The sequence below is a fragment of the Haliotis asinina genome, chromosome 3 (genome assembly GCF_037392515.1).
Source record: "Haliotis asinina isolate JCU_RB_2024 chromosome 3, JCU_Hal_asi_v2, whole genome shotgun sequence".
In the NCBI taxonomy this organism is placed as follows: domain Eukaryota; kingdom Metazoa; phylum Mollusca; class Gastropoda; order Lepetellida; family Haliotidae; genus Haliotis; species Haliotis asinina.
The window spans coordinates 34,002,431-34,014,607 of NC_090282.1; the positions used below are offsets into that span (position 1 = coordinate 34,002,431).

Below are 12,177 nucleotides of genomic sequence, written 5' to 3' on the forward strand. Positions count from 1 at the left end.
GTTAGTATGGTGACGATAAACATTTAACAATGTGCGGCTGTAAGATTTCATGACGAGTGTTTTATAGTTTAATGTGGCACCAGTTCTACCCGTGCGTAATGGGTCCGCCCACACCATTACTCCTCTCAATTATGTAGTTGGTGGGAACACATCCAAAGCGACACCGGACGCTGTAGCTCTCTCTCTGATCCGAAATCGTTTATCGTTCGTTTGCACGCGTGACACCACATTACTTGCGTAAACCACTTCGCTATCCTGGACTTGCTACTGCCATGAAGTGTAAAGCACACAAGAAATCGTAACGAAGTTAGGTAAATTATGAAAGTGTATATAATTATTATATATTCGAGGAGTGTATATATGTCATTGATCAAACTTTAAATAGTTGAAAATTGACAACAGTAGTATTTCATAACAAAACAAAGATTAACGCTGTAGTCCTCACGAATGTTCGTAATCGTGTACCTGTTGTTGAATATCTTGAATATTTTCACAGATAACTGAATTCCATACAGCATGAAGGAAAAAGTTAAAAAACAATTCAGATATATTCGGTTTGTCAATATATTTTTAATCACAAATTTAAAGAAACAACAACACATTCTGTTTCAGATATTCAGTAAGTGTTGATCATACCTTGTGACTATTTTCACTCACAGTGTCTGTTTGATAAGAGCTCAAGTATTGCGAAATGTGGACTCAAGTGATAGGAACCTTCAGCGAAAAATATCCACGAGAATTCCAAGGTTGTTGAACAGTAACATAAACGTATTTCGCAATTCAATTATTCAGTGGCGTTATGTACATAGAAAGTCTGAGGACTTTTGAAACATGTCAGAGAAGTTTTTGAATAATCAGCAAATAGCTTTGAGCCTTTCCATTTCATCCTACATCATGAAGGATGTATACCCGATGCGGAAACCACCTCACAATACGGTGGAGGGTCATGTTTAACAGCCTCATCATAAGACGGCGGGGGTGCAGAACCGATGTGATCGGGAAATGACGTTACAGACAGAACGTTGTCATAAGCTTCATTGGAACAATCATTACGCCTGTTGAGATTTATTGGAGTTTGGTCGTTGGTGATAGATTTTCGTCTTCTATAGAACACACAGCCAATGAGGAGAATTATCAACAGCACAACTATGGTAATGACTACTCCAATTGTGGGTCCAACGTAGCTGGTAGTGAAATCTGTAATAAATATGGAAATAGTTAGAAAAGGCAAAGAATACAACTAATGTCACTTCATACAGATGCATAGATTACTATCAGCCATCGACAGATCTTTGCAAGTGATGCTTCATCTGTCACAAAGGTCCTGGTGTTGTGTTTAATGGTTTCTTTTCCCAATATGTAAATGTAGTTATAGTACCCATGTCGTGTGCCGCACAAGAAATCCATTGAGGCATTCCAGGGTAACTGGTACTTCTTTTAATCATCTTGTATTCTTTAACGGCTTCTTTTAAAACGGGAAAAGAATTGAAATAATATCGTTTCGGGTAAAGATAGAAGAAGATTCAAAGACGGAAAGAACGTGAACAAAAACATGAAATTATTTCAGTCGAATTGTGCGTAAATGTGTATGTCTATCTATGGAAATTCCAGATGGTTTTGCAGTGATTTTCTAATCATCGCATTTGTTCATATAATGACATCACTGAGTACGTACGCACATAGGGCTGCTGAACAGAAATATAAAATTTGAATCCCATGTTGGTCCCTCGAGCATCTGAGTGGAACGTCACGAACATGCTTGGACCTGTACTTTGTGTGCTTGGGCCAGTGACACCACACCAACGTCCGAGAAAAGGCGCTGAATCATCTTCACCTAAGCAAGTGTAAACAACCCACTGTTCAAAAGTGACATTAAAACATATTCTGATGATAATACATACAGAATACAAGCATATTCTTTGTCTGTGCAAATCACTTCGATAATTTATATTGGTGTGATGTTCAAAATGATACCATAAAGTCTCTACAGTTTTTCTACTACGAGCACTGTTTAATCAATGTCAGATTTTTTACGTCAGTATGATGAATATCACCTAAACGTTCCGAGGACGAGTTTGTAGGTAGCGTCAAAGAAAATTTACCATCAGGCAATCTGCGTAAAGTATTCAACTACCTACACACGTTATCCGACTTTAGATTGCGAATACTTAGACAATTTACTTGGTTTCCGAGATACGTCAACTACCTTCTATTTGTGTAAAGCACAAACAGCTAAAGATGTAAATTAAATAGGTCTGAAAATCTGGCATTTTGTACGTAATTTGTTAGTTCTTTCAAGCGTACCATCATATAGTTGAACATAGTCGAAAAGACAATTATCTTCATATTCAAGACGGAAAATCCTCGTGCGAAGATCAATCACATAGCCTTCAGATTTGGTCTGGATGATCCATCCACGGTCCTCATTGCTAGCAAAAACAGAGATCAGGGTAAACTGACACTGAATAAATTTTTGATCAAAACACAGACGCATGAGTGAAAGACTTAAACGAAAATGTAAGTGCTGAAGTGATTCAAGAAAAGGACAAATGTCATTTTAATACCATAAATAGTATGTTTTAATTTTTTACAGTACGTGTGAACCTCTGTGCTAAATGAGTGAAAACAGCAACAGCTGGGACCAAGACGTCTAACAATAATGGAGTAGAAAGGTTGAAAAGTAATTGTTCTGGCAAATACACTCAGTCTGAATACTTACTTCGGATAATCTCCGGGATAATTTGGAGATTGTATATACACTGCTCCATTTACACTAACTTCTACGTTTTCATCAAGTGCTGAAAGACCAAGATATTATTTATTATATGTCATCTTATCATAAACATAATCTGATAATTCAAAGATAAACACAAGACACTGACAGGGAGCTGGCAATTTACAGTTACACATGCATGTATATATAGGTGTGAACAGAGGCACAACCGTTACCGATCGTACGCTTAAACAGGGATAATCTAGAACCAGGAATATTTTTCACATACTTCTGCTTCATTCAACCGCATATTTTTTATTTATAATTGTGATCATAAGTATGCTCCTAACATTCACAAGAATCCATTCACACGGACCCAAGACATCCATATCCTATATAAATTATAATTATTATAAAGTGACCTACTTTCTTTACCGAGACGATACTATTTGCGTGTTAGAAGTCGTTTTTAATTATAGTGATGATAAATTATGTACCTCGCCAACATGATAAGAATGAGACGCGTTCATATAGTTACATATATGCAAACTTAATCTGAACTAAAAGCTGAAAAATATGAGTGAATACACTTATCCCTGTCATGATTACGTAGCCCAAACTTGTCATCATCATTATCAATATTGTATTTTTTAAATATCAAATCTTTCGATATCAACCACAATTCATTAATAATCACTGGTTGCTCTGTGATGATAAGACATGACGCCAACGCCTTCTGGTGACCTTTTGATACACAGCTGTTTGCCTTGACCCTAAACATGCCTTGAGAACTATATGACACTGTGTATTTGTCAGATGAGAGAGTCATAGTAAAACGTGTTCAAGAGGTCGCCGGCAAAACAGAAAATGATTTCAAAGGGTTTACCATTGTGATTATTGTTACTGTGCACTAGAATAACATTTCAACTGTAATTTACCAATGACTTCCTTAAATTGTAGGGAAGTTCATTCTGAATGTTTTGTTAATAGCGAGAGGTCTGGCCTGTATGACTCCATTATACAAGGCCTTTAAAGGCGAACACTCACACACACACACACACACACACACACACACACTTGTGTGTGTCTCTCTCTCTCTCTCTCTCTCTCTCTATATATATATATATACATATATATATATATATATATATATATATATATATATATATATATATATATATATATATATATATATATATATATATATATATATATCTCAAAAAAATATCCTTCCGTATCATTCCATACAATGTTTGTTAAAGCGCAATAAAACGTGAAATTGCCCTCGAATTTCAGCCTGCCTGGAATCACACGACAATTGGTTTTATTTGACAATTTGACCTTGAACATAGATTATGAGGCAATACTAGATGTTCCCGATGTTTTGTTTTACCTACATGTTATAATATAATTAGACCGTACCAATGCGAGCTGATTGCGCATCATGCAAGAGAAACGTCCTGAGATGATGAAAAATAAGAATCCCTCGAAACAGAGGCACCGTGCGATTCAATTCATTTATTCGGTATTTTGGCCATGTGACCAAAGTTACATTTGATCGTGACGACGTAGATGGGAAGAACATATGTACATCTTCATGATTAAGAAAACACATGTTTCATGAAAATTGCGACAGAAATTATGGTTTAGATAGATTTTGTATTGAGAACAGATAGACTTTTGTAACTGATATAATCATTATGTATATAGTTTTTTTCGGAGATCCGCATACCTTTCACATAATAATAATAAGTTGGTTCTTATCTTCGAAAACTCCGAGATTACAACTTGACCATACAGGAATGTTTTCATTAGAACATTTTTTTGTCTCAGTACATTAGCTTTAACCAAATGCAAATTGAATGCAATGCGTTATTTACAGAATACACGAAACAAGGTCTTATCATTTAATGCTGTAAGTCCAGACTGTAATAATGATTTCAAAGTCGAGTAATTCTTTAAAAGTGGGTCATGCCACACCTGGACATACATATCTTGGTATAAAAGTCCTGATAACCATTAATGTGTAATATTTCTTGCATCTTGCTATTCAAACATATGAAAAACTAGTAAATGACAGACATATGAAATCCATGTATGTGTACCATTTCCATCAAGTTATTTCTTTAGAAATATATAACACTGGTGACTATGGCGGTGTGATTCCGTTCTTAATGATTTCAGGGAGATTATAAAACGAGTTGTAGATTATCCGTCGTAGACACGATCATTGTGAATGTACCATACTCATCAGTTATTGCCTTACGTAGTTTGTACCTTTTCTATGCATTCATAATTACTAGCCCCCTAATTTCTGAAACATATCGTCATACAAGCATGATTTTGCTATCAAAATATGTACAAGCAACTGTGAAGAAAATTGTGCTTATTCTCATGAAATAATCTATTCATGGAGAAACACTACATTACTCTCGTTGAAGGAGATAGTTTGACATGCTTTTGACCACTTCAGTGATGATGACAAATAAAAGAGCATGGTACCTATAACTGGTTTTAACATCTTGACCACTTGATATCAACATCCGAAGATTCGGAAACACATACTGGTAAGTTATATAAACAACTGTCAAATAATCAGTTTTATCGGTTCAGTTATATTGCTAATGTGCCAGATCACTTAAGATGTTTTCAACATACTTTGATGTACATGTATTTCCTACTGTAGGTGTGACTGTGGTGAGTGCATCATGATGCCAACTGGCTTGAACGTAAGTGTTCTACTACTGTAGCGCTTGGCCTTTGGCAATATGGCAGGCTCTAGGCACTATTTGACGTCACGAGCAAAAAGGTCACGTGGGTTACAGAGGAATACGCCTAATGGTCGAAGCACAGAAAACAGAAATTGTTTTCGCCATTAAACATAAATAGACATATTTTTAATTGAAACTTTGGGTATGTATATTTCGGATGACTTGATCTGTCACCCACTAATTTTTTGCAGTTTTTCCTATTCTCATTTTAATTGATATATGCATCATGCACGTGACAGACATACGCCATGCCATGAATCCTCGTGAATTTGTAACTGTTCTGACATTATAGTCATTCATATGTCATTTTGAAAAATGTAGTGATTCTCTCATATTCTCCTTGCAATTGAATGGGTGAATTCGTATACAGCATAATTGTGACAGATATATAGCCATCTCATGAATCCTTGTGGTTTTGTAATTGGGGTGACATCATAGTCACTTATATGTTATTTTCAAACAATGAAATGATATTTATTTTCATAGCCACGATCTTTAAATTTTTCTGTTCGCTATGCCTGAACTCACAAGTGTCACTTCTCTGTACAAAGTCTCCATTCTCGGTCTACACGTTGACGTGGATGTGTCAAAATGCCCACCTTCCTTTAACATAACTGTCGGATTGGATAGCTGAAGAAATAGCACATAGACCCTAGGCCTGTTATTTGATTGGCACACTGACACACACATGCATGGAACATGGGGCCCCATTCCGCTTCCTCATACATACAGGAAGCTTCTTATCCTGACAGGGTCCATCTGCGATTGTTCTCCCAATTCCGAATGTGTTTACTAGTCTTTGTGTCGAAAAGGTTTGTGTTCAATGCGACGTATAATATTCTACAACCTTTCTGCGTTTCACATACATACGGCAGAACCGGCGTTTAAAGTTTAGATTAGAGTTTAACGTGTTTGCGTTTAACGTAAGAGTCAACTGATTTGATTATGCTGTGATATTCAGTGGGGGTTGTTTTTATGTGATACTTCTTCTGTAAAGAAGAAAGGTTGAGATAATTCCCGTCGCTGTCAACTAGGTCTTTAATGCAGTGGAGTAGTTTATAGAAGAAGGTGCTTCCCCCTATTGTGATGTTCTTGTTGTGTCAAACGATTTTGGGAAAGGATATCATGTTCCTTTCCTTTAGAGTTTAAGTATATTTCCGAGCATTTCAGGACATCCCTCCAGAAGGGATTTGTTCTAATTTACATGCGAGGTTTTCTTCACCAATTATGAGCTGGTCGAGAGATGATCGCGTTATACTGAAAAGAAACAATTCAAGAGTTTTTTAGATTAGGTCTTGCGTTCCATTGTCATCTAATCCATGATATTTTAGAGGATATAAATCTGAAACAGAGCGATTTGATTTCCGTGATTAGTTTATCATAGAGTCTGGAATAAATATAGTCCTTTTATCCTAAAGGAGTAAGGTCACGTTGTAACCATAGTTTCATGGATGACTTTGTCCTTATAAGTGTTTTCGACAGGTAGTGCTTAAAGGTGATGCCTACAATGGTGAAACCTTTCTTTTCCCTGTCTCATTTCCATTTTGTTTTTACATAAAACTGCGTCTGATGAACGTTGTTAGCCTATCCGAAATAGTTGCGTTTTACTCCTATTTATTTTAAGGCCTGAGAAGGCAGCGTACTTATCTAGTCTGTTTAGCGCGTTCCCTTCCATTTAGAATCAGTGATGTATGATTTTTATTCCTTTGATTTTTTTATTACTTCGGAACATTATCGCTAATATTTCTGAGCATAGTACAAATAAATATGAGGATAATGGGTCACCTTGTCTGCAGCCTCTGGTGATACTGAAGAAATCTGTTCCAAATCCATTAATAAGAATGTTTGATCTGATATTACGGCAGAATGTTTGTATCCGGTGCTTGATGGAGGGTCCAAGGTTAAAGAAAGCCAAGAACATTTTGTATAAAGTTTCAGTCAACTGAATCGAAAGCTTTTTCGAAGTCCATTAATAAAAGCAAACCATTCCGTATAATCCATTGTATGGTGAATGAGTCTTGTGCTTTCTCCAATATATCGGTTTGTTATAAAATATTTCTGGTCTTCGTTCATTATTTCAGATAACACATTGTGTAGTGTGTTAATTCTACTTGCTATTGTTGAAGAAGCTATTTTATAGGAGACATTTAATAAGGTTATCGGCCCCAATAACATCATTTTAGATTTTTTGGTGTGTTCTTTATGGGGAAACATGTTATGAATTCAATCCTTGTGTCTGGCATACAGACAGTGAGCCAATATTACAGCTTAAGTTAAGCGATCGTATCATAAATTTATGTAAATCTAGCCGAAAGAAGAAGAGTTTTTTATAATAATTATGTGTTTCCCTTAATTGTGAGAATTTGTTCTCTTTTATTTTCTAATCTGTGAATTGTCTTATTGATATACAGTCAGGCCGCGTTAATCCGAACACTTCTGTAGTTTCTAGTATCAAGGGATGAGGAAGAATCTTGTTGGCTTTTTTCCCTTTTTCTATCCCGTCTGCTTTTGATCACGTAATTCTTTTTGCTGTATTTTCGTTTATTGTTTCTTATTCTTTATTTAATTCTCCTAACGAGTTTGACATCTGTTTGTCACTGATGTTTTCGGTAAAACATAGTTTGTATTTGTTTTCTTCAATTTCTTGCATCAGTTCTTTTTCTCGTTTTCCCCTGATCTTTTTGTCTCGGAAGAATATTTAATGGTATGGCCTCTAATCATTAAGAGAACAGTTGACTTTGGATCAAGAGTAAGATTTTGTTCTAGTTATTCACTGGGCGTTCAGTATTTCGGATAAACTGAAACTATATCAGTGGGGAACGCGGGACATGATAAGCAACGTCACACATGTAAAAATATAGTTAAATGACAGTTAAGTAATTGTCCAAACAATAACTTCCATCGGATGAATTGGGGATTACTTATGAAATTAAAGAAAGCATAAGGGAAAATGTTCACGTTTGTGTTGGCCTTATTTATGTAAATGGGTTATGTGTCATATTATCTTCCGCCTAAACCTTTGTTTCAAAACAGTTTTGAAATGGTCCTAACAGGGCTAACACAGGGCTTACAGTTGGTGTCTTTTGTGTGACATACTCATTGCTAGTTGTGATGAAAGTGTGTAGAATTTAAAACTTTCATAACTTGAGTTTTTACTGTAGTGAATATATGTCGAGTCCGCCATATTTGTTTGTTTGTAGCAAGCCGCCATTGTACAGTCACTGTCTGAGTCATGCCGCCGAGCACACGGCTAGAATATCAAGGAAATCAAGACTGATACAGTTCTTTGAAATAATCACTGAAAACAATTAGGGCATCAGATGTTTCCCGAAAAGGGTCAGCAATGTGTACTCTACCTGTACTCACCCAAACTCACATAATTTTCACAACACTAAGCCATTGTTGCTAACGCAGCTCTCAGGCACTAAAACTGTTTTCCCATTCAAAAAATCTAATCAAATATCATGTTTATGTATTGCACCAACAATACTTACATAATCGGAATTATGGCTATAATTATGGCTGTAAGTACGTATCTTCAAATGCAGAATGTTTTTTTCGTACATAAATGAAACCTCAGTATAGGAATTAATGTACTACATACCTTGTGCTTTGACCGGTGACCCTAAAAGAATAACACATAATCCAAGCAAAGCCGGCTCCTTCATTTTTGACTATATTGTTTCATATTTTCGTGTCCTTATTTTGATGATTTAGTCTCTGTGCACTTAACGCTTAGATAAGTTGAGTCAGTGACTGTTGGCGTGACCTAGAATTCTAGTTATGTCTATCTATATGTCACCCTGACACTGCTGTTCAAACACGGGTTCACAGTGATAAACCAACAGTTACGCGGCGTCAAAGCACAGGTACCACAATATACCTCACGTTTCAAAAACTGATATTTATTCTTTCTCTCACTCCACTCAGGATCCCCCTATGGGACCTGCAACTAAAACATTGAAACGTAATCAGTTTCTTGAATGAAATACGTTCACTTTGTAATAACTCATCTATACAGTTTCAACATTCTTTCAAATGAAATTGTAATGAAATTGCTTTCCTCGTATACAGTTCTTCATAAAGTCTTCCAAGGCATACAGCTGAAATGTATTATGCTACTTCGACTAAAAAGATTTATCGCCTCCATGTATGCTTTTCTAATAATGAAGTAGAAAATGGGTCCAGGGTGTATCAACTATGTAGGTCTGGCTTAATGCCTACGTTGACAAGGATCATGAATTTGTGTCAACTCCCTCTCTACCGGACGTCAGCGGGTGGAAAGTCTTTTAAATAGCGGAATGTCTTCTGGAAGCTGCAACATAATTTAGTTTCATTGTGTACAAAAGCACTTCTTTAACCTCAAACTTTGTTGCATGGTGGTGGGTCAAGATGAAACGTAAAATAGACTTCGGAAGGGTGGTCCTGTGTGATATCCTGCGTGTAGCTATGTAGGTTGGTTTGCTGTTTAACACCGCACTCATATTTCAGTATATAACGGCGCCCTTTGTATGATCGAGCCAAGACAAGAGTGTTCTATAGCAGGTCTGTACTATGTGAACTAATATATTAGTGTTTAGACATCAACAGGCGGACATGAGGTTTGATTCAGTTTCTCTCTCTCCCAACCAGGGTAACAATGGGTATGGGTTTGTGTTTTCTCGAGAGTAGTCTCCCTTTCTATGAAAAGCGGATTATTCCCATGCTACCTTGATGTCAATATGGTCCCTTGCACTTCACACACTCCCCAGAATACAGACCTACTTTTCTTATTCATCTATTTTGTTATTCATTATTCAAATCATGTTTATACCCCGCTGTCGCCACTTTTCGACCTTTTCTTTTGCATTTTGTTACGGATGAAAGGTTGGAGTGACGCAAGGTAGAGGAAATCCCTCAAAACCCGCAAAATATAACACTGACAAGTCTAACATATTCAATATTATGTACTGACCAAAGACCAAGATACAATGATTCACAACAGAGGTTTCTAGTACGATGCAACTGAGTCAAATTAAAAGTAATGAGTCACAGATATAATACACACTCACCAAACTCTTGGTTTTCTGTGAGAAAAAGTTATTGTAAATGTTGCGCTGCAAGCATTCTTGAATGTAGGTCAACGTTGGCGAAGAGGCAGACAGATTTAGATGATGACACAACTCCTGTATTACTCTGAGTGTAATTCCGTGTGTGTGTGTCCCCTCAACACAACAACCAACCTTATATATACACAGTCACTGATTCTTGAGCATTCCGGGGAAGTATGGAACCTTTGTGATCGGGCTCGTGTTTACCAACAGTCAAAACACACACCCCAGGGAGACAACTCTAAAGCGCTGCCTTAAAGGCGTGCCGCTAAAACACTATTACCGTGTTACGAAATGTGACCCATAACAACTGTCACTCAAAGGTCTGCTGTGACCCAGTAATAACTATCACTTAATCAATACACTCTACAAAATACACTCTCGTAATAATTTCCTAAACAAATTATTCGTGTAAATCAGTACACAACAATTTTATAGCCAAATACAAAAACCAAATTACTTTTGCTGACATAGCTATTTTGTCATTACTTAAATATGTTATAAAATATTTGTAAGAATGCTAAAATTATGAGCTGAGTCATTTCCCTATAACACTGAAATATACATTTTATGAAAAGTTTGAAATACTCTTTTTGAGGAAAATATAGCTGTCCAGGGCCCGCTTGCACAGAACAATCATAGTTACTATCAATCTTAGGTCCCTACAATCAACTTTACAATCACTGTACAATTGCCCGAATCCACTTGCACAAAGACGATCTTAAGACATGGATTTAAGTTCGCAATCTTAACTAAGATCGCACTCTTCAACGTTGGGGGTAGAAATTTCTTAAACTCGACTCCTATCTACATTTGTCTTCAAGTCCGCATAGCATGCATCGCAAATAAAACGTGGAACTGGTTACTGCACGCAACTCACATTCCTTCCTTAATCGCACCTTGCAGATTTTTCATCAAAACAAAACAAAAAAAAAACCCCAAACCCACACATCTTTGATGGAAATTATAACGTTGAAGAAGGAAATGATAACGTGGAAGGTAACATATATAATCACTCGTACCCTGTGGGTTATTCTCTAACGTTTCTAGATTGAATTTCTAATTTGATTCATGGACTAAAAATGTGATATTGCAACCGCAGAAATATCATGCTTTATGAAAATATTGAAATACAAACGAACTGAAATTAAAAGATAACACAAAAATAAAATTTCCATATGATATAACACCAAAATGTAGCATGATTTGTCAATGATTGTCTGTTAAACATAGTTTGGCATGTGGTCGGTGTTATTTGGAGTAAAATCCCAAATATATCCCACAAGCATTAGATTTGTAAAGATATGAAAGTGTGACAAGACTGTGTGAGTGTTGTGAAAAATGCATGACAGGGAAATATGAAAACGTTATTATTTCGTGTGTGTCGTATGTGTTGTTAAAATGCTCATCCACATTATGTTAATTTCTTTTTGCTATCTTGTGTATAACTATTTTTTCGTTTTTTTTTGTTGTTGTTGTTTTTGGGTTGTTTTTTTTTAAAAACGTTTCACGCAAATTTCATATACCTCAGCAAGTGTATTTAAAATGCAACGGCATAATATGCAAAGGGAAAGCAGTCCCATTTTGCGTAAAAACTAAGATT

The 12,177-nt window shown here is 36.2% G+C and overlaps 1 protein-coding gene across 1 annotated transcript; it reads right to left on the reverse strand.

Annotated features, from left to right (window-relative positions):
* Window positions 1–548: 548 nt before the first annotated feature.
* LOC137277851 (CUB domain-containing protein 2-like) lies at window positions 549–9,289 on the reverse strand. The gene is made up of 5 exons (XM_067809816.1): window positions 9,089–9,289; window positions 2,720–2,798; window positions 2,305–2,429; window positions 1,676–1,834; window positions 549–1,197 (listed from the first exon to the last, which is right to left on the reverse strand). The coding sequence occupies exons 1-5, from the start codon at window positions 9,150–9,152 to the stop codon at window positions 893–895; spliced, it is 732 nt and encodes a 243-aa protein (XP_067665917.1). The 5' UTR covers window positions 9,153–9,289; the 3' UTR covers window positions 549–892.
* Window positions 9,290–12,177: the final 2,888 nt, after the last annotated feature.

Coding starts and splice junctions, on each gene's coding strand:
- LOC137277851 (XM_067809816.1), bottom strand. CDS start 9,152: ATGAAGGAGCCGGCTTTGCTTGGATTATGTGTTATTCTTTTAGGGTCA. Junction 2,430..2,719: donor TATCCCGGAGATTATCCGAA/GTAAGTATTCAG, acceptor TGTTTTTGCTAG/CAATGAGGACCGTGGATGGA. Junction 1,835..2,304: donor CTATGTTCAACTATATGATG/GTACGCTTGAAA, acceptor ACACTTGCTTAG/GTGAAGATGATTCAGCGCCT.